This window comes from Aethalodelphis obliquidens, unplaced genomic scaffold (genome assembly GCF_003676395.1).
Source record: "Aethalodelphis obliquidens isolate GAN/ISIS:26980383/991018 unplaced genomic scaffold, ASM367639v1 scaffold25, whole genome shotgun sequence".
Taxonomy (NCBI): domain Eukaryota; kingdom Metazoa; phylum Chordata; class Mammalia; order Artiodactyla; family Delphinidae; genus Aethalodelphis; species Aethalodelphis obliquidens.
In genome coordinates, this window is record NW_020837969.1 from 12,604,322 (window position 1) to 12,627,933 (window position 23,612).

At 46.8% G+C, this 23,612-nt stretch overlaps 1 protein-coding gene across 1 annotated transcript in view; it reads right to left on the reverse strand.

Moving 5' to 3' along the window:
• ENPP6 (ectonucleotide pyrophosphatase/phosphodiesterase 6) overlaps positions 1-23,612 on the reverse strand; it is a 92,183-nt gene extending 68,571 nt beyond the window's left edge. The window contains exon 1 of the mRNA XM_027122605.1: positions 23,363-23,612. Coding sequence (XP_026978406.1) covers positions 23,363-23,603 — 241 coding nt within the window. The 5' untranslated portion in view covers positions 23,604-23,612. The remainder of the gene's footprint in view (positions 1-23,362) is intronic.

The following is a 23,612-nucleotide window of genomic DNA, read 5'->3' on the forward strand; positions in this document are numbered from 1 at the left end:
AAAAAAAAAAAAAAAAAAAAAAAGCAGGTTAAATTGTAATACCAAAATTCATACCAAAACAAACGTAGTGAGAATGCTGAACACCCGCTTCTTCATGGTACATACCTGGGAGTAGAATTACTGGGTCGCAGGTAGTATTTTCCCAGGACAGTTCTGGTTTACACCTGTTGTTCCTGATTCTTAGCCCCTTTTTCATTTTCAAAAGTGTCCTGATTTGCACAGATTTTGAATGTCACCAAATCCCCCCATAGAGACAAACAGAGCAACACAAACATCCCATGGACAACATCTATGACAAAACTAAGTGACAAATTCTCCCTGTGAAGCTTTAGGTAAAAGCCTGTGGGAACAACCCACCCAAGGCTACCAAGAGCCACCTGATGTCAGCATCCATGCAGGGCAGCAGAGGGAGAGCTGCGGGGACCCTCTTCTGGAACTGTACGGACACCTTAGACCTTTTTACACTTGTCCCCCTGTCCTAACTTGCATGACCCCTTGTCCTAATTTGGATTTTGAAAAATGTAGTATTCTTGCCAAAAAAAGTTTAATGAATCTAACCATGAAGAAAAATCAGACAAATCTAAAATGCAGCCAGTTTACCACATAACTGTCTGGGCTTTTCAAGTATGTCAACATGGTGGAAGTCCAAATGAAACAAAAAGGCAAGGATGCCACCGTTAATGGAGAGCAAAGAAACATGGCAACTGAATGGACTGCTTGACACTTGATTAGATTTTTATTTCAGAAAAGGTTATAAAAGATATTTCGTTGGCAATTGAGAAAATCTGAAAATAACTGTCGTCATATGTGAGAATATTCTAGACATGCCGCATTATTTGCGGAGCGGGGGAGATGAAGTGTCATGATGTTAGCAATTGACTTTCAACTGGTTCAGCAAGCACAAAAAACAAAATAAAACAGAAACCTGCATTTCTCAAGTGAGAATAAAAGCAAACATGCCAAATGTTAACAATTAGAGAATCACAGCACACGGATACTCATAACACTATTTCAGCGTTTTTGTAGCTTTAAGATTTTTTTTTTATTATTATAAAAGCTTGGGAGATATCCATATGATGGAATACTACTCAGCAATAAAAAGGAACACACTACGGACACGCCACCAGGTGAATGAGGCTCAAAAATATTACGCTCAGTAAAAGAAGCAAGACCCAAGGGACCACATGTTGAATGACTCCATTTATGTGAAATATCCATGAAAGGCAAAGTTAAAAACACATAAAGTAGATTAGTGGTTCCCTGGGGCACAAGTGGTGACAAATGGGAACTACCAATAAATGTGCGTGAGGGGTAACACCTCACGAGGGATGAGACCACCGAGATGAGAAGAGAGAACAAGCAAAGACCAGAGGACAAGAACCAAGCTCCTCTTGGAGCCTCAGTGTGAAGGGCTTGCAAAAGAGAAGTCAGTGGAAGTTACTAGAAGGGGAGATTGAGAGGAGGATGGAAACTTGGGACCCAATAAAGAGACAGTCTGTAGAAGGCAGGGATGGTCAAAAGGTAAAATTCCACAGAGAGAGGTTGAAAGATGGCATTGGATGTTGCTATTAGAAGGTCTTGGGTCAACTTAGGAAGAGCAGTGGTGGTAGAAGGATGACATCAAAAGTTAGACTGCCATTCATACATCTGCGTGACCCTGCTTCCACCCTCACCCTCGCTGGTCCCTGTTCTCTGCCCCAGTAGCCAGAGGGATTTTCTAAGATGAGAGTTATATCACACCACCCCTCTACTCAAAACCCTCCAGTGCCTTTCTCTGCACTCAGATAAGGTCCAGAGTCTGCAAGACCTCCAGGGACCTGATGTGGCCTTGTGTTAGCTCAGGCCCTTCGGGAAGGAGACACTGAGAGAAGATTAGACATGCATGAAGTTTACTGAGGGAAGCAGCTGTTACAGATGAAGAGGAAGAAGCAGGAGCAGGCGGGAGAATCCTCCACCTGTGAAGGTCTGACATTTGCGAAAGGAGGTGGAGAAGGAAGGGGCTGGGAAGAAAGGGCCTCTGCAAATGTAAGAAAGTTTGGCCAGACTGATGGCGGTCCTTCAGCCAAAGTCACCCATCAGAGGAATGGGCAAAGGTAGGACCCCGGCCTTGCTCGGTCATTGGCTAGGATCAGCCTGGGAGAAGTGGGGCTTCGGCACCAGCACAGTGGTGGGCCCAGCAGGCAGCAGGGGAACCATGGGTTAACCAGGCTCCCCGCAGCTGGACATCGGAGCCGAGCATTTCTGCGGCAGCCACACCGCTTGTTAGGTCCCAGGCCTCGTCTGCCACTCTCCCCATCACTCACTTTTGTTGTGGCTACCCTGGCTCTTTGCTGTCCCTCCAAGACCCCGAGGATGTGCCTGCCTCTGAGCTCTCATCCCTGCTGTCCCCTCGTCTGGAACTCTTTGCTGTCACATATCTATGTGGCCAGCCCCCTCACTCGCTTCAGGTCTTTGCTTGAATTCTATCTTATCAGCGAGGCGTTTGCAGGCCACTCTATATAAGACGGCATTCTCCGCGTTCTCGGAGCCCCGAACCTTTTCCACAGAGTTTTTTACTACATGACATTATTTGTTTATTTGTCTGTGGCACTTCACAGGAATATCAGTTCCATGAGGGTGGAAGCTCTGGCCTGTTTTGTGCATGTGTATCTCCAGGACCTAGAACAGTGTACCTCCGGGCTCACGAAAGGCACTGGATGCTTTTTTTTTTTTTTTTCGGGTTCGCGGGCCTCTCACTGTTGTGGCCTCTCCCGTTGCGGAGCACAGGCCCCGGACGCGCAGGCTCAGCGGCCATGGCTCACGGGCCCAGCCGCTCCACGGCATGTGGGATCCTCCCGGACCAGGGCACGAACCCGTGTCCCCTGCATCGGCAGGCGGACTCTCAACCACTGTGCCACCAGGGAAGCCCACTGGATGCTTTTTGAGTAAAAAATAAATGAAAGATGAACACCTCTCATGTCCACATAGCAAGCACTCTGGGAATATTTATGTAATGGATGAATGAGTCAGGCACTGTTCCAGGAGCTGGGGATACAGCAGTGAACAAGACTCCCCACTAGCACAGAGTATACATTCTTTAATAAAAATAAAAGACTGATTATTGGATGCTAGAATGTAATAGATCATTTATGGGAGCAGAGGTATCTTGTCATAAGTCTCTCTGAGCTAACATTAAAGGCACATGCTCTCATAGGAGCCTACCCCAGGAAAGAATGTAACATGGCCATGGGTTGAACAAGCCCAGTGGTCTTTGCTTTCATTCTCATGTTTACATTTCAATTCCAGAAGTCAAGCATTGGTTTTCACTGTGCCTGAAGCATTTCCTCGTGGTGTCTCCTCGTGAAAACGTTAACTGAGCCCAGCTGCAGTGGGGAGATTGCGCAAAGTGAACATTTTCTTAAAATACCAACCCTATTCTAGTTAACAAAATCAAACATCATTCAAGATTTTTGCTCCAAGTAAAGAAGGTCATTTCTTCACCAACTGCCGTTTCTACTCCTCCCAATATTATCTGAAGATCTGGAAACCTGTGTTCGATTTGTGTCATCGTGGGTACGTGATGAGAAGCTTCCATCCTGAAGCCGCACCTTGGCCTGACCACTCTATGTTTGCTGGTGGTCGCTAGGAGTCCCCTCCGTGGGAGCACAGGCGGGCATCTCTTGTAAGATGTAAAGGGAATTCAGGAGAAGCCACCTGTGAAAAGTGATGTCGAGTAGCTCCAGAGGTTGGAAAATTTAGGAACAATTTAGCCTCAGGGATAAGCAATTCTGATGAGAAAAGATTCAGGAGAATGTATTACCAATTAAATGGTGGAGACATTTCAAAATAAAGACATCAAACCGCAATTGTGAGATTCATTAGTAATCCACTGGGCCCACTGACAGGGTCATTTTTGCATTTTATTTGTTTCCTTATGTGACAGAATAGGTACTGATACCATGTAGAAGTCAACATCTGGTCTTATTAACACTTGACTTGAAACTGAATCCACCTAGAAAGACTGATAGGAATCGAAATGACAGGTAAGGTGCTTAAGCAAGCCAATGTATTTGCCGTTCTTTTAAAACACTTCATTTCCTGGATTTTCCATCTGTGACCCACCAGGGCGGCCACTCGGCCTGTCAGGCTGTTTCAGAGGTTTGGAACCTAGCAGCTCTGTGTGCCTGGTGGGCCAGCAGGCCCTGCGCGGGGAAAGTGGATTGGAGTTGGTACGGTAAACAGTTCCTCCTGGCTACACCAGAGAATTCTTCCCTCGCCGTCCTCCTTTCCCTGCCACGGCTCTACATGGGGGTTATTCCAGTGAAATAGAGGGGGATGGAGTCCATTAGGTTTTTCCCAAAAAAGAATTAAACTTTGTTCCTCAGGTAAACTGGTAGTGAAGGATGTGATTTTAAGTAGAAATTTCTGGCCTAGGCTTCTAATCCCCCAAATCCTACCTCAAGCCAGGCCATGTTCCCCCTTTTAAAAATCATAACTCTGAATCTTTAACAGGGCGAGGCGTGGGGGGCAAAAACTACATTCCTGCTTTGAAAAATAAATGTACGGTCGTCTGGCTTCAAATGCTAACCACAGCCGCAGTGCCCTTTCGGTTCAGTAGCGACGCAGTGAAGAGGGGCATGGATCAGCTAACAACACACTGCCCTCCCCGTGACGTGAGCCAAGGTCAGAAGGTTCGGGGGAAGCAGAGCAGAAGTGGTCACGACAACAGATAAGAAAGAGGACCTTGGGCTTCCCTGGTGGCGCAGTGGTTGGGAGTCCGCCTGCTGATGCAGGGGACGCGGGTTCGTGCCCCGGTCCGGGAAGATCCCACATGCCGCGGAGCGGCTGGGCCCGTGAGCTGTGGCCGCTGAGCCTGCGCGTCCGGAACCTGTGCTCCGCAACGGGAGAGGCCACAACAGTGGGAGGCCCGCGTACCGCAAAAAAATAAAATAAAGAAAGAGGATCTTGCCACAGCATTTGAACTCACTCCTCGGAGCCCTAAATCCCTTCATTTTTTTCAGAAGAGCAACTCGAAACCAGAAAAACTTTGAGGCCAGCGGGTTTAGAAATCACCATAGCCGGACTTGAACCAACATCTCTTGCTTCTAATCCATGGCCCTTCTCACGCAGACACCATCAAGAGACAGGGAGGAAGTGATGAGGCCAAGCCCAGATCGGCACACGAACACAGAGAGGAAGGGGGCTCACGTGAGGGGAGAAGTGGTCAGAGTCTGGCCGTGACCTGAAAAACTATAAACTATGGCGAAGTCAAATACAAGGTAATCTTGTTTGGGCAGAAGCACTGCCTTTTTATTTCACGTTATTAAGAAATTCATATTCTCCTGCTGACCACAAACCCACCTGGAGGTGGAAGCTGGGCAAACAGGATACCTTCTACCTCACACCATGTCGCCCGAGGGGACTGCTGTTTCTGAGAACTGTCCCAGACTCTCAGTTATAAATGGCTTAAACTCCCAAACCTAAAATCTCTTGGGAATGAGATTGAAGTTGTTTTAAGCCACCAGAGCTCTGGATTACTCACCAATTTGGAATTTAGTGAAGAGGTAAACCATAGGAGTTTTAAATTGGGTCTCTACTTGCCTCTTAAAATATTTGACAGAGTTTGCAAAATACTTAATTATACCCATTTCTGCTTTGCATTCCTAAAACCTGTCCTGGGTCGGGTATGGATTGGGGCTGAGGAGAGTCGTAAGGCAATGTCTGACGCAATCTTTGCCACGTCCATTTGGATTTTCCATCTGCTGTGAAACTAAAAAGGTCCCCCTTGATGGCCTAGCAGCAGGGACTGCCTTTCTGTAAGGAGTGAGGGGTGGAATGGGGCAGAGAATAGCTTAAAAGGAAACTGGCTGAGTATTTAGGATAAAGCAGCTTCCAACTAATTTTAAAACAAACACAAAGAGACACTTAACGGAGCTCCTGCTAAGTGTGAGGGTAGATGAGACACTTGAGTGGGAGGGTCCTGCCCTCACCGGGACCACCATGCCCTCTCAGGCCCCCAGAATCAAGTGTACTTACATGCAGCTAGTCCGAAGCAGCGCCTCGGTGGCCTGGGTCAGTGTCCCAGATGGGGCTTATCAAAAGAAGCCTGTTTAAACCATTCCTCACAACTGTTCAGCCATGGCCATTTGAGATAAGTAGCTAAGTGTCTGAGGTTGAATCCTCTCTTTTGTACTCAACCCCAGAAGCGCTTATTGTTCGTATTGTCCATTGAGACACACAAAGGAGGGTTTAAAAACAGAGTTGTCCGTGAGGTTGCCTAGTCTGGAAGAAGCTTGGAAGGGCCATGACACATGCACTGTGGAGTCTGTGTGTACAGGCGAGTGTCATGTGCGTAATGCAGCTACAAGGTCACTGTCTGAGGGACGGACAATTGGATGGCCACACAGGACGGTGCTGCGCTGAGAGCCACTTCTTTGAAGGCGGGAAGTCCTAACAAGAGCACAGGATTTTGTACTCACAGTTCTGCCATCCTGGGGCTCTGTGAGCTTGAATGAGTAAGTTAAGAGCTCACACATAAAAAGAAATGAAATTGAGTTATTTGTAGTGAGGTGGATGGACCTAGAGTCTGTCCTACAGAATGAAGTAAGTCAGAAAGAGAAAAACAAATACCATATGCTAACACATATATATGGAATCCAAGAAAAAAAAAACATGTCATGAAGAACCTAGGGGTAGGACGGGACTAAAGACACAGACCTACTAGAGAATGGACTTGAGGATATGGGGACGGGGAAGGGTAAGCTGGGACGAAGTGAGAGAGTGGCATGGACATATATACACTACCAAACGTAAAACAGATAGCTAGTGGGAAGCAGCCGCATAGCACAGGGAGATCAACTCGGTGCTTTGTGACCACCTAGAGGGGTGGGATAGGGAGGGAGGGAGGGAGATGCAAGAGGGAGGGGATATGGGGATATATGTATATGTATAGCTGATTCACTTTGTTATAAAGCAGAAACTAACACAACAATGTAAAGCAATTATACTCCAATAAAGATGTTAAAATAAATAAATAAAAATAAGGACATCCAAAAATAAATAAATAATAAAAATTAAAATTAAAAGAAATTTTTTAAAAAGAGCTCACAACCTCGGTTTCCTCATCTATAAAACCAGTATAGGGCTTCCCTGGTGGCGCAGTGGTTGAGAGTCCGCCTGCCGATGCAGGGGACACGGGTTCATGCCCCGGTCCGGGATGATCCCACATGCCGCGGAGCGGCTGGGCCCATGAGCCATGGTCGCTGGGCCTGCGTGTCTGGAGCCTGTGCTTCGCAACAGGAGAGGCCACAGCAGTGAGAGGCCCACGTACCGCAAAAAGAAAAAACAAAAACCAGGATAACTATGCCCACCTTACATGGTTTTCTGAGGACTGACTGAAACACCATTTGAAAGCACCTGGGACTAGGTGCTTTAGACACATGGATGTAGGAATCCTGCAGACGTTTGGGAAATGTACATCCTGTTCCCTCTTGACTAAATCTGGCAGCTGTAACAAAGGAGGACAATAGGAGTGCTGCAGAGACAGAGGCCTCCATCGTCCTCGCAGACTCTGACTCCACCAACCAGAGGCTGCATGGTGAAGATGCTGAGTGATGGACTGAGCTGGGGGAATGCAGAGGTCCTCGTTCTGGTCCTGGTTTATCCACTTCCTGGCTAGGTGACCTCACACAAACTGCATACCCTCCCCAGACTTGAGCTCTCTCATCTGCAGACTTGCCCTTACATAACTCCCAAGGTGATTATAAAGATCGTCTGAAGGTATCAAGATTAGAAAGGAAGAAGTAACTGTTTTTATTTGCAGGAAACATGATCTTGTAGATTCTTGTGATGCAGAGAATCCACATAATTCTATCAGAACTAATAAAGAAATTCAGCAAAGCAAGATGCAAGATCAACACCCACAAATCAGTTGAGTTTTCATACACCACAAAAGTGAAATTAATAATTCCATTCATAATAACATCAAAAAATAAAATGCCTAGAAATATTTTAAAAGAAGTGCAAGACTTGTGCACTGAAAATTATAAAGCAGTGTGGAAAGAATTTGGAACCTGAATAAGTGGACGTCTCATGTTTATGGATCAAAAGACTTAATATTGTTAAGTTAGCAATATTTCCTAAATTGTTCTATAGATTCAACACAGCACCTAACAAAATCCTACCTGGATTTTTTTTCCAGACGTTGAAAAGCTCATCCTAAAACTTATTTGGAAATACAAGTGACTCAGAATAGCCAAAACCATCTTCAAAAAGAAGTAAGAAGTGGGAAGACTTACACACTCCTATTTCAAAACTCACTACAAAGCTACAGCAATCGTGATAGTGTGGTCCTGGCATAAGGATGGACATAGGAAGTAAAACTGAGAGCCCAGGAATAAACTCTAACATTCATGGTCAGTTGATTTCCTACAAAAATATCAAGAAAGGAATAGTTTTTTCAACAAATGGTGCCAGAGCAACTACCTCACACCATACACAAAAATTAGCTCAAAATGTATTGCAGGGGCTTCCCTGGTGGCGCAGTGGTTGAGAGTCCGCCTGCCGATGCAGGGGACACGGGTTCGTGCCCCGGTCTGGGAAGATCCCACATGCCGCAGAGCGGCTGGGCCCGTGAGCCATGGCCGCTGAGCCTGCGCGTCCGGAGCCTTGTGCTCCGCAACGGGAGAGGCCACAGCAGTGAGAGGCCCACGTACCGCAAAAAAAAAAAAAAAAAAAAAAACGTATTGCAGACCTAGATGTAAGAACTAAAAGTATAAAACTCGCAGAAGAAAACACAGGAGTAAATCTTCATGATGTTGGATCAGTCAATTATTTCTTAGATATGACACAAAAAGTACACAAAGAAAAGACTGAGATATTGGACTACATCAACATTAAATGCTTTTGTACTTCAAGACACTTCGGGAGAGTGATGACAACCCTCCGCCTGCGAGAAAAATGCTTTCAAATCATATACTCGATAAGAAATATATATCCAAAATATATAAAGAACTCCCAAAACTAATAATAAAAAGACAACCCAATTTTTAAAAATGGATAATAGAATTTGAGTAGACATTTTCCCAAAGAAGTTATCAAATAGCCAATAAGCACATGACATTAAGCATCTTAGTTCTTAGGAAAATGTAAATCAAAACCACAATGAAACACCCTGTCACTCCCACTCGAACGGCTATAGTAAAAAAGGAAAGACAATGACAAGTGTTATTGAGGATGTAGAAAAATGGGAACCGTCATACAGTGGGAATATAAAATGGTGCAGCCACTTTGGAAAACAGTTTGGTAATTTTTCATGTTAAATGTAGCATTACCATATGACCCAGCAAGTTCATGCCTAGGTATCTACCCAGGAGGAATGACGACGTATGTCCACACAAAGGCTTGTACACGAATGCTCATAGCAGCCTTATTCATAATAGCTGAAAAGTGGAAATGACCCAAATGTTCATCAGCTGGTGAATGAATAAACAAAGTGTGGCCTATCCATACAATGGAACGTTTTCTGCCAATGAAAGGGAATGATGTACTAATACAACACGGATGAACCTCAGAAGCATTGTGCTGCGTGAAAGAAGCCAGATACAAAAGAACACATGGTTCCATTTATAGGAAATGTCCAGAAAGGGCAAATCTTTAGAGAAAGAAAGAAGATTAGTGGTTACCTAGGGCTGGAGGTGAAAATGGAGAGCAACTACCCAGCCCAAGTTTTCCTTTTGGGATGATGGAAATATTCTAAAATTATATTGTGGTGATAGTTGCACACCTCTGTGAACATACTAAAAGTCATTGAGTTGTACACTTACAATGGATAGATTTTATGGTATGTAAGTTATACCTCAATAAATCTATTAATAATTTTAAAAGATCACTTGAGAGCACAACTATAGAGATCCACATATAGGACCTCATTAGCATATCAACACTAAGTTACATCCCTCAGATTCCCAGCTACACAGCCGAATACCAGCCCCCAAGTCCTCCAAATGCAGGCTTTACCTACAAAGTCTTGTCCAGACTTTCCATCTCCCTACTGGTCTCCAAACCCTGCTGCTACATGCAAAGCCCCTTTTTTGTTTCTTCTTTTTAATTTTTCTGTTTGATAATACTGTCCATCTCCTATAGAAACTTCTTCTTTCCTTGATTACTCTGACCTTATTTGACTCCTGATTTCCATTTGAGGTCTTTGCTAGAATGTTCTGTGATAGGTCTTTACTTCTTCCTTGTCTCCTTTCCTGTCTCTTCTTCTATGTCGTGCTCCCTAAACGTAAGAAGGTCCCCCAAGGTTTCATCTTGATCTCTTTCCCTTCTCTTGACACAATCCTCCCAAGGAGCCTCATCTACTCACATAATTCCCACCTCTATGAGGACAACTCTGAAATCTGTATCTCCAGCCTTCATGGCTAGTAAAGAAATCACCACCCAGGTGTCTTGCAAGTGCCCAAAGTATGAGACTTAGATACTGTATTGATATATTTTATTGAAACACTAGCCAGTATATTCCCTTCCATCATGTTTCAAGTAGGTGTCCAGTCCCTTTTGTCTCTGGAGAGCTGATATTACCTGCTGGACACTCCTTCCTTTGGGACTTTTTATCATCTCAAACTGACCTCATTTAAACACACGGTGAACATGACTTTAAAGGGGAAGGAAGGAAGGAAGGCATATATGCCTTGAGGGAAGCAAGGAAGACAGGAAAACAGGATGGGCTACATAATTCTGGGGACTTGACTCCCAGGCTCCTTCATTCTCACCTTGGATTTGGATGGCCTCTCCCAAACCCACACTACTCAGAAATGTCAGAGTAATCATCTCAAAGCCCACTTCTGCTCTCCAAACGCTCCCCGTTGTTCCCGCCTCTGCCCCTCGACTTGAGCAACGCCATTCACCCTCTCGGCCCTTCTGCCAGGTTTCAACCTGCCCAAATCCTTCAGGCTTCACTCAAACAGCGTCACCTCAGCAAACCTTCCCTCTTCACCACATACCCTTAGAAATGGTCCCCGCATACCCTGTGCCTATTCTGTCCTGGCCTATGACTATTTCTTTCTGCACATACTGAGCTGCTCAGCTTAACTGCAAGCTCATCCAAGACAGAGGCCATGTCCCTTCAGAACAGCACCTCTCACCTAGGAAATGATCATATATCCCCGCATAGGGAACGATCATACACAAATGTACTTTATGAACATACGTCAACATTACATGCTGTTGTAACTACCAAATTCTGTGGTTCAGACAGTAAGGGGTAAAGGAGCCAGCAAATGGATGAAAATGAGATCTCAGAGCGCCATCCAGCTCTGAGATGTTACTATCTGTGGGTCAAGGCCTTTGTAGAGGGGGGACATCTTATTTTGGCTTCAAAGAACAAGATGGGTGGAGGGAAGCAGGGTCCGGGCTGGGGTGGAGGCTTGGGGGTTCCAAGGAGGATGGGAGTACAGCGCTTCCAGAAGTAATAAGTAGTATAAGCAGAGGGAAGGACTGGGCGTTCTCAGAGAGGCCTCCAACCAAAACAGGGAGGTAAAGAGGTCATTCTGCAAAATTCCATTCCCGCAGGGGTTCCACAACTGGCCAACAGAACCCTGATGATCCCTGTGTTTGAAGGGGAGGAATCAGTCTGTTTCCACTGATGGAAGCTCCTGAGGTGAGATTCACCACACAGCTTGCTAGTCAGTTCAAAAGGCTAGTCAAACAGGTGGCTGAGAATTGAGTAAATAAAGGCATTTTTGTTTCCATTTGATTATTTTAGCTTTTAGCAGCTGTTAACACAGTCTGAGAGTGAAGTCTTTGGACTGTGACTCTCTTATCTGTTCCATCAGCACTTGGTGAGGTCATTTAAGGCTTGTGAAGGACAGCAGCCAGCCCCCGATGACCAGCCAAGGCCTGGGAAGTGGGGTGGGGGGGGGCGGAATGGCTGAGCTGAGTCTAAGCACCCTCCACCCCCAACACACACAATCTTCTAGGCGCTTCCACTACCTTCCTGACTGGATCTTTGATGAAATCTACACACAAAGCTTCTTCGAATCCCATCTCCACTTCAGCTTTCACATCTCGGGAGGCATCAAGGAGGGTGAGAAAATAGCAAAAGCAAACCAAGCAGGGAAGCCCGGCCGGGAAAGAGTGGAGTGCTCAGAGAGCACAAGCAAAGTGGCCGGCGTGGATAAACAGGCAGGAAGGGGTTGGGAAGGATTCCTCGGCTTCCATCCCTGCACATTCGAGGGAGGCCAGCCTCTGGCCTGACTCACAGGCCTGTGTTTGGTGAGGTTCTGCCCTTATATAGACGCTGGAGCCGAATCTTACGCCCCAGTCTCTGTTCTGCACAGTGAGACAAATGAATGCACTAGCATTCCTAAAGCATCTTCTGCTTTTCCCATTTTGTAATTCTGAATGTCTCTGGGGGAAACTTTGGATTGGGATGTAGTGGGTTTTGTTACATAGTTCCAAGCTCATTCATACAGTTTTAGCGTTCTGTTTTACACCGACAAATGCACACTAAAATGGACTATGAAAGTCACACACAGAAACGTACAGGGAGGGGTGTCATGTTTTGGTGTGAGGCCAGCTGGCTAAGCTGTGGGGAAATGGGCCAGACTGGGAGTAACCAGAACCTGGAATTAGATCCACCCACAGAGCCCAGCAAAACCGGGAGAGCCTTGGGTGCCGGGAGGTCCAGGACAACAGGCTGAATGTGGCAGGGGTGCTTGTTTGGACCTGGGAAGGAGAAGCACAGCCCACGTGAGGATGAAGGAGGGGACTCAGAAGCCTACAGAGTATGGCCGGAGGAATCCAGAATCCAGTGTCGACACAGCAGTTTGTTAGAAAATAGTGGGACCTCAGCTGATGAGGTTCAGCGCCAAAACTCCAGAGACTTAGAAGAGAGATAAATACTATAAGGCTTCCACCATGGGATCGAATGCAAGCCTAGTTCCTGGCACCGAACCAAAGAAGTGCAACAGACACGAATCAACTGTCTCTTCTGAGCAAGCTCTGGGCCCAGATGCTTTGACTGCCCGCGTTCCACTACACTCGCTGTGAGTGAGTGTAGACCAGCAGCAGGGTAGATTGCCATGCAGATGGCCTGGCCTACAGTCGGCGGAAGGCCTTCAGAGGCTGGACCCAAGGTGGGCTCTGGTCGACTGTCTCCAGTCCCCGGAAGGAAGCCCCTGACTCCCTGCCCAGGCTCTTTCTGCTCGAGCAGGGCTTGCCAACCTGCTGCCCATCAGACATTTGTGTTGGGCAACCTGGGGTGAACAGACAAGGCTGCTCTCCCCAAGGGGATGGGACGGGGGACCGGGTCCCCGAGCACACCTGTAACCCTCTCACGGCCCACAGCACACAGGTGAGGATGCTCTGCTGCAGACGCTTACGTGAGTTCTCCCAATGACCGCGTCTGTCCTCCTGACTCAGACCTGGCACCACAGGAGCGCTCACTCTTAAAGGCGGGCGCCCAGGGGAAGCTGCTTCAGCAGGGGGGTGAAGGCTCGGCATTCCCCTCACCACAGGCCCGTCTGTGATTGCAGCCTGGGCAGCCCTTCGCCCAGATGCGTCTGCCCCTCGTGGCTCTGTGACCTGCCTGTCAAGCCCTTGCCCCTCTCCTCGCTCCGGAAAGCGCCAAAGGCAGGAGTAGGTTCCGATCGAGCACAAGATGTGACGCGAGCCGAATGCTGCACACAGGACGCAGAGGAGCCCCAGGCCTGCCCGGGGTCCTCGCCCAGGAGACCGTGGACACAGTGGCCTTATTCACGGACGGGGACTCTGAAACCCCAGTAGGTGCTGTCTAAAGTGTCTCTGAAATAAATGTTAACATGCTGACTCAGGCTCCCTCTGAATCCATTCTAAATGTTCTTTAACCCGTTTGTGGCGTAGCACTGATGATGAAGCAGGTCCTGAGAGCAGCCTTGGCAGGAAGCCTGTGGTCCCACCAATCAGCAGTGGGGAGAGGGGAGAGGGAGTGAGACAGGAGACCAGCCTGGTATGGAGACCACCTGGCTCCAGGAAGGGAACCTCCTAAAAGAGGGTTTGCTGTGCTTATAATCAAAGACTTTCACCACAGCTCTGCCCGCCAGCCTCTCCGTCCCCTCCTGCAGGGAGTGCGTTTCATTTCCAGCAGCCGAATGAACACCCTGCCATCACCGTGGAAGCCAAGAGAAACATACTTTTTGAAAAGTGGCCCTTCAGTGTCGAGAGGTCTGATGGCGAGAGCTGAAATAATGACATGCCGGGAGAGATTATTTTCGTAAATTCTTGGAACGCGCTTTTTTCTCCGGGCTTGAGCCGGTGAGCGGCCCTCACGGCTTCTGTCGCCCAACACCTCACACACCCAGCCGCTTTCTGCAGGCGGCTTACTCAGGACCCATGACACGCACCATAGCTTTAAGTGGAAACGTGAAATCTCTGGAAAGTAAGTGACAAAATTGAGGCAAGAGTTCATGCAGATGAGGAGACAGATTTAATTGTGTGTTTGTGAGAAATGTCCTCTACCAGCCGTGGGGCAAGCAGAGAGAAGAGAAGTCCATATACTGGGGTCCACTGGAACCCACAGGAGAAATTTCTCTCCTTGACCCCCATGATTATTCTACATGTTTCTGGAACTCTCCTTTAAGAGGTTGTCTCTGACCCCCTAAAGGGCCAACTCCAGGTGAATATCCTAATCCAACCTGAAATCTATTCTGATGAAAATTTACTTCGTCAAACAAACAGCCATCCAAACTTTCCCATCTTTGCTCATAGGAGCCCCAGACTTCTGAATTTCTTGTAGGCTTGGAATTGATTCAGGTTCCCTTCTTTTCAGCTCTTCCATGTTCACTCACTACCCCATCAGCAAGTTCTGCCTCGAGGGCGCTCCTCAAATTCAACTCTTCACTTATAGCTCATCAGAAAGAATAGATGCTCCAACGTTTGAAGTAGAAAAAAAGGAAAGGTGGAGCCTACTGAATTATCTTCAATTTAGCCTTCAAAGCCTTCTATCAATTGCATGCCTTTTTTCTCTTTTTATAAAACAAATTCACCTCTCTCTCTCTAACCCTTTACCCTGTACCGGGGATGGTGAATGGGTTTAGCACCCTTCCCTCTGTCTTGTTAATGTGTCTCTGACTATTTCTCTGACTGTACTTGTGCCAAGTCCCTCATCAGAGTCTTTATAGATTTTTTTTTTTTAAGATCTGGCCCTAAATTTATCTCCACTAAAAATCTTTCCAGTCATCTTTCAGTGTTTATTCCTAGATCCACCTTTTCCATGGAACTGTTCAAGACCATTATAACTCCCAATAAGACCTGTCTCCCTGAGTTGCAGACACTTAATCTCTATGCCATTTGTTTAAATTAATACCTACGAGTTTCTTATAAAATGCACCTAATATCCATTCAGCGCATAAAAGTTAAATATATTCCCGCCACCTCTATGTGAGGATTATATATCCTGAACTATTGGCATCAAGCTTGGTGATATGATTTGCTTTGGCCAATGAAACGGGAGTAGATGTGACTTGTGCCACCTCTGAGCAGAACTTTTAAACATCATTACACTGTTCGCCATTTTCCCTTTTCCCTCTGCCATGCGAGAAGCACGTCTCATTTAGAAGTGGCTTTTTCAGCCTGTGTCTCAAAATGAAGAGGAAATGGGGCAGTTAATCCTTAAAGTCCATGCACATGAGTGAAAAAAAAAAATCTTAGTTGTGGCAAGCCTCTGACAGAGCTTGCTACTGCGACATGATTTAGCCTAATCTTATTGGTCAAGTGGGTAATAGGTACAATTTTTATAACGGTGGTTTTACACGAAGTTTCTCATTCTGTCCTCACAACAAGCCTATTGGGTAAGCTTTACTTTCTCCATTCTACTGCTAAATAATATTAAAACTCAAAAGCACTTCAAATCCTGCAAGTCAGAAAGTGAGAGAATGGATGAAATTAGATCTTTGGCAGCAAATCCATAGCTCTTTCCACTATACCATGTACTGTGGGTTGAACCGTGTTCTCTAAAGAGTTATGTTGAAGTTCATCCCTCAGCACCTGTGAGTGAGACCTTATTTAGACACAAGGTCTTTGCAGATGTAATCAAGTTAAGATGAGGTCACGAGGACGGGCCCTAATCCCTAATCCCATATGACTGGTGTCCTTATAAGAAGGGACACACAGGGAGAACGCCATGACAGTGAAGGCAGAGATTGGAGTGACACTTCGATGCAATCTACAAACCAAAAATACCAAGGACTGCTGGCAATGCAAGAAAGCTGAGAGAAAGGCATGGAACAGATGCTCCCCTAGAGCCTTCAGAGGGAGCGTGGCCCTGCTGGCACCTTGATTTCAGACGACTGGCTTCCAGAACTATGAAGGAATAATTTCTATTATTTTAGGTCACCGCATTTGTGGTAATTTGTTACAGCAGCCCTAGGAAACCAAACACCGTGACCACCTCAATTTCAGGGCATAAACCATCAGGAATTCTCAGGAAGTAGTTCTGGAGGTGGAAGTGGTGTGGCTAAAGAAGGCTTCATTCTTCCATCGGCTGCCCCGTGGCCCCCATCCTGCCTGTGTTAGTTTCCAAGAGCTGTCGTAACAAAGTACCACGGACCAGGTGACTTGAACAACAGAATTTTATTTTTCACAATTCTGGAGGCTAGAAGTCCAAAATCAAGGCGTCATCAGGGTTGGTCTTTTCTACAGCCCTCTCTCGTTGGCTTTGTAGATGGCCACCTTCTCCCTGTGTCTGCATATGGTTTTCCTTTGGTGCCCATCTGTGTCCTAATCTCCTCTTCTTATCAGGACATCAGCTATGTTGCATTAGAGCCCACCCTAACAGCTCCATTTAACTTAATTGCCATTTTAAAGACCCTCTCTCCAAATGCAGTCACATTCTGAGGCACTGGGGGATAGGACTTCAAGATACACATTTGTGTGTTGGACAAGGAAGACACGATTCAGCCCATAAACCATTTCCTGTTTTCAAATATCTAAGGAGCCTCTCATGAGCCTTAAGCAATGTGGAGTGGAGACCGAGAGCACAAGACGGCCTGACCCTTTAAGTCGCCAGACCCATCCCTGGGCCTCACAGCCAAGACCACACAAAACGTGGCCTTCGCTGCCCTCTCACAGTTGTTCTCACGGTTCTGAACCATTCGCCTCATTCGTGCTTCACTGATGCCTCCGCCTCCTTGGCTTCGGCAGTCTTGGCTGGAGTTAGGCTCTGTTTAGGGCTACGCTGATGACTAGTGTATTGCTGCACCCCCTACACCCCAGGCCCTTGAGGCCCAGCACCCTCCTCATGGGTGACTCTCCTTTCAGCCCTCTTGCAGCCCCTGACCTTATAGTCAAAATGTAAAACAAAACTGATAGACATACTTTGAGGTTACATAAGATTATTAGGCATAAATGGTAATCGGTTCACCTAAATATCTGTTCATTGCTTTCACAAAGCAAAGCATAATTTCAGTCTTTTCCTCTGCCTGCTAGTTTAGTAGTATCTAAAATCAAAATAATAATCAAGTTCCCTGAAACTCTGAACGCTTTGATCATTATTATAATGCTTCTTCACTAGGATAAATTTTGTTTGAAGACAGAGCATGACAAGTGAAGGGAGGGTGGTCAGGGAAGGAGTATCCACTGCAGTGACTTTGGGGAAGAGATCTTAAAAAAGCAACGGAGCAAGAATTCCCTGGCAGTCCAGTGGTTAGGACTTGGTGTTTTTACTGCCGAGGGTGCGGATTCAATCCCTGGTCAGGGAACTAAGATCCCTCAAACTTTGGGTCTTTCTGGGGAAAAGCATTCCAGACAGAAGGAACAGCAAGTTCAGGTGTCCTGGGATGGCCACCTGCCTGGAACAGGTGAGGAAAAAAGGGAAGAAATGGTGGGGAATGAGGCTGGAAAGGGCTGGGTGACCTGGGGCCAGTTCTGTAAGAGCCTGAATCTACGGGAGCGTCTGAACAGAGGAGTGACACCATCGGGCATGTGTTTTAAGAGGACTAGTCTGGTACGCATATGAGACAAACTGTAGGGCAGAGAGGGTGGGGCACCAGGAGCTGCTGGGAAGCTCTAGGCTCCCGAGGGTGCGCCCTCTGGTCAGGGCCCCAGGGATGGAGGCAGGAGAAGCAGAGGCTTTGCGATCCATCCTGAAAGCGGAGCCGACTCAGCTGCAGGAGAAAAGGTGGTGAGGAAGATTGGGAGGGGCCGACAGAAGGGACCGGAGGAATCAGTGAGATAGGAGGAAACAGAGAGAGGAGGGCGTCCTGGAACTGAGGGCGCTATCAGGAAGGAGGCCATCAAAGCAGAGGACTGACCCTTGATGACCAGGAGGCCGCTGCTGAAAACCAAAGCATGATGGGGTTTTGCAGGAGAGAGAGTAAGCGGGGAGCAGTGGGCACCCCAGACAGAGGCATCTAAATCCAAGGAAGCCAAGCCCTGGGCTGAACAGCCCCGAGCAGATGCTGATCCAGGGGGAGGAGAGGCCAGGGTGCCCTGGAGAGGGGCCGTGTCCATGCTGCTTGTGCTGTGGGCGTGCAGAGGCCGCCACAAGTGAAACTGAACTCTCCAGAAGGCTGAGGATGTGGGCTTTTTTTCAAAACATGATTTCTCAAGTACTTTCTGCATTGATTTCCTTTGGTCCAAGTGACAGCCGGTTTTAATTTAAATCGGCTATTTTCTTAAAGGCAAGGGAAAGCTTGCCTTACCCAGCAATCCCTCACTCCAGAATGTGAGGCCTTGATATCTGGGAAGAATTTGCTTCACGTGTCATTTCTAGGAGGGCGGTCAGGACTGCCATTGGCACAGATACTAATTCTAAGCAGTTAACGCCCTTGGTTTTGCTTTGATTCCACCAGAGGATTAATCAAGTGTCTTCATCCAGGCTCTGGCTGCTTCCCGGACTGGTCATAAGGAGACCTCTGTCCTGGGTCCCAGGTCATACACAAAACCTTCTGGGCACGCCAGGACTCGGGTCGGGGCCCTGCTGGTTGCTGTGTGAGAACTGGCCTCCGAGGCCTGCCCTCCAACCTCAGCCCTGCTACTGAGGTTCTTAGGTGTCTGCAGTGAAGCACGCAGTCTCCCTGCACTTCATTTACCAGCGTCTAAATGTTAACATGATAATAACACACTGTATAGCAAACAACTCAGGATACATTCATCTCCTGGCAGATTATGTTCAGGAAGATTAAATTCTAGACCAGCTTCCCTGCTACTCAGGACGTTTCTGGGCCACCTTCCACAAACACTTAATCAGAAGTGCTCAAGAGTTACAAACAACTGTTGCCATTGGCTTTGGCAAAATGATGCTACCTCATGCTGCCTCAAAACACACCCAATGTTTTCTCTTATGCGTGATCTGCATTGAACAAATCACTGCTTTTTGTCCGTGGATGTTATGTTAAACTTTACTTAAATCAAATGGGGATTTACCTCAAAGAGAATAATTTTACAAAAAGATCCACAGTTAAAGATTAAAACAGGGCTTCCTTGGTGGCGAGGTGGTTAAGAATCTGCCTGCCAATGCAGGGGACACGGGTTCGAGCCCTGGTCTGGGAAGATCCCACATGCCGCGGCGCAACTAGGCCCGTGAGCCACAACTACTGAGCCTGCGCTTCTGGAGCCTGTGCTCCGCAACAAGAGAGCCCACGACAGTGAGAGGCCCGCGCACTGCGATGAAGGGTGGCCCCCGCTCGCCGCAACTAGAGAAAGCCCTCGCACAGAAACGAAGACCCAACACAGCCAAAAATAAACAAATTAATTAATAAGATTAAAACAGAAAGCTTCCCCATAGAAGTTACACTGTGGTTATATTTTAACTAAAATTAAGTTGATCTACAGACAGCTCTTCAGACAAAGAGCTTATGCATCAAGTAAGATATTATGATAAACGCCACGCCTGGGCTGTTTATTCCAGCCTTCAGAATGCTCTCACACGCTACTCTGACTGGAAGAACATCCTCCTCTCTTCTGGTCTTGCACAGCGTATTAGGAAACTACCCATTGGTCCTTTGTGTAGCAGTCTGCTAGGGCTGCCCTAACAAAGTACCACCGACTGAGTGGCCCAACAACAGAAACTGGTCTCTTGCAGTTCTGGAGGCTGGAAATCTGAGATCAAGGAGTCGGCAGGTCTGGTTTCTGGTGAGACCTCTCTCCTTGGCTTGCAGGTGGCAGCCTTCACACTGTCCTCATGAGGTCTCTTCTCTGTGAACGTTGATCCCCGATGTCTCTTCCTCTTCTTAAAAGAGCATCAGCCATAGCGGAGTAGGGCCCCACTCTAACAGCATCATTTAACTTAATCACCTCTTTAAACACCATGTCCTTAAATATTGTTACATTCTGATGTACTGGGGGTTGGGATTTCAACACATGAATTTTGGAGGGACACCATTCGGCCCTTGCTACTCATTTGGGATATTAGTAGGTATATGATGTGTCTTTCCTGCTCAACTTGAATGTAGGCTCCCTGGGTGAATGGCCCTGTTTTAAGATTCTATGTGTTCCCAGTAATCAATTGTCTGATGGATTTTCTTTTTTGCAGGGGGGCGGGGTGCCAGGCCGCACAGCTTGTGGGATCTTAGTTCCCCGAGCAGGGACTGAACCCAGGCCCTGGTCAGTGAAAGCGTGGAGTCCTAACCACTGGACCGCCAGGGAATTCCCCTGATGGATCTTCTTGATCACTATTGGAATTGTGTTCACATCTGTCCTGATGCAAACACATTTTGAAGGAAAAAAAAATCAGTCACAGTGGCTTCATGTCAATGATTGGGCTAGATGATTTCCAAGGTTCCTCACAAATCCTGTGACTGTTCATTGCCCATCACCATCCACGTGGCTTCGCATGAAATTCTCCTCTCTAAAGATCAGTCATGTGCTTAATTTCTAATACGTAGGCCTCCCAAGAGGTGCCAGTCCTAACTTTTTCTAATTTCATGTCTGCTTCTGGCAACACCTGAGATTCTGGACGGATTAGGACCCAGAAGCTGAGGAAACTGAGGTTCAGGGCAGTGCAATGGCTTGCCCATCCCGACCCTGAAAGGACTCCAACCAAGTTCTCCCAGCTCCCAGGCCAAGTTCTTTCCAATAACCCATCATTCCTCATTATGAAAAGAGAAGAACACCAAGGGCTTTATGGCTTATGGGCAATAATTCATGTAAGGAATTGAGATCACAGTCTGTCTTATAAATTCTGAGGAACCTTAAGACAGCATACCTTTTAGTACCGAAAGGATCTAGCATGATTCTTTCGTTGGTTCATAAAATGTTCATATGCTCAAACCATATGTTTAACTACTATTCCCAATGGATAGATCCTTCCTTATATGAAAAAAAGAGGAATTTTTCAACATCAGGTGGAAAAAGAAGCATAGATATTGGGGGAAATAGTCTAGATTTCACACTGAGTCAGTTCCAGGGCAGTGGAGGTGGCAGCAACCTGATGGCCAGGCCACCCCAGCCCACAATCCCACTCCAAGCCTTTACGTCCACTCAGTAGATACAAGTCACACCCAAAGACACTGGCACATGAACATGAGTCTTGCTGGACACATCCTATATACAATATTGCTTCTATCAAAGCGAAAAAGCCAACTTAAGCACCAAGCGAGCTTTCAAGTCAGATCCTACATTTTGCCATCAAAACCTCTAAGGGCGTAAGCCGTATGCAGAGCCTGTGGCTTTCTCGGGCTAGACTCAGTTTGAAAGTAAAGGTAAGATCTTTGTCAAACATTCACGGGGCCTGCACTGTCCCACCACAAGAAGGGCCCTTCTGTCGTGCCTAGACCAGAGAAAATACCCACAGCCTGACAAGAAAGTGTCTGCATGACTAAGGCTTTGTGCAAATTAGTCCTTGTGCTGATATCAGGAACATGGATCTGACAGACAAAGGGCCAAGTCACTGGCTGCGTTTCTCCGTGGAGACCGTAATGGTCCCTTTTTGCTCGCTGGAGTCTGACTTGCTAAAACGGATTTTGTTCCTCTTCCACTGAGACTGAGAAAAGTGCACGTGGCAGTCTGTGAATCGAGCCTCGCAGCAGGGCTCTGAGAGACAACTGGTGCCGGGGTGGCTGCAGGTGTGAAACTCCCTGGACAGTGCTGAAGTCGGCCTGTGACACACAATAACCTCTATGTGCGGCCCGCAAACGGCTTCCCTGCAAGGGCAGATCCATGCCAAGGGAGGATGAGGAGACTTTTGTTCATCTTCTTTATCTGAGAGATGCTGATTGTTTGTCTGTTGGGGGAGATTTTTGAAAATGAGCAGATAAATTCCTTGCTGTGTGCCGTCTGGACTTTTTTTTTTTTTTTTTTTTTTTTTTGCTCTCCATGCCTTTATTTCTAATTCTCCAAAATCTCTTTCCCCATTAATTTTATGGCATTTTTATGTACACATGCATACAGTATCCACGTATGAAGTCAGAGATAGCAATTTGTCTTTCCAGGATCCTTGGGCTTTGCTGTCCTGTGAAGATCCATAATGAGATACAAGAGTTCTCATCCCCTTCCTGTTAACAGAATTTATAGTTTTCCCTGCGCTCAGAGCACATAGCTAAGTCCTACATGAGCATTAATAGCAGTGCATTCTTACCAGCCTCCCTGGACAGCTTGCTAAATTCCTTCTGAGCGCCTCTCGCTGGCCCTGACAAAGGTTAGCTGATAAACAAACCGGAAGCTAGGAGTCTCACTGTGTGAGCACAGATAGAGGATCAAATTCGTGGAATCACATTTGGCGTGCTGGCAATCCCAGATGGAGGTCATTTTTAGGCAGAAGTCTGCTTTTCCAAACCCAGGCACAGTCTGGGTTAGCTGGGGGGTTGGGTTTTGTTTTGTTAACAGATGCTAGAAGTTAAAAATGGGACTCTGAACTACACATCAATTTTTTCTTCTCCGTGTCATTTTACCTGGCCCCAAGTAGCATTGCTAAGTAATACTTCAGGATATGACCTGAAAACTCCCTCCGAGTCATCCAGGAATCCCACATGTAACTTTCATAATCTAGCACAATGACAAACAAGCCAAAACAGCTCCAGGATGACAGATGACTGCAGGGCAAAGGGGACAGAAGGAATCTGATACAAATGAAGACCTGTTGACTTTTTAAATTTGAACTTAGAAAATACGGAGTAGGCCAGAATTTTTTATTTGTAAAACAAATAACCACTTTAACAATCATCTATTCATGTAGTTCTCTGTTCTCCACACTGAGAATCCAAAACAGGTCCTGGGAATAACTTTTGGAAAACAACACACCCATGAAAAAAAAAATCTCAGCCAAGAACACACACTTCCTGTCTATCTCTGGGGTCCCAAAGGATGAGGGAAACCTGAGCATTTCCATGAGACTCTAATGCCAGGAGCTCACTGCTACTGTTGGACTCCAGCCCGCCCCTCCCCGCCCGGAGGAGGACACGGTACTCACCAGTCATTAGGCTGTAGTAATTGGGGTACGAGAGACTGGGAAAGTCTGGGGTCAAGTAATCCGCTTTCACCCCCCTGCTCACAATCTCCCTGAAACCAGGCAAGGACTCCAGGACCTCATCACTGATGTAGTCAGAGCGAAAACCATCCAGCAGAAACACCAGGAGCTTCCGGCGGGCCGGGGCTGGCTGTGCCAGGCTGAGAACAAGGGCCAGCAGGAGCGCCCCGAGCTTCTCTGCCATGCTGCCAGG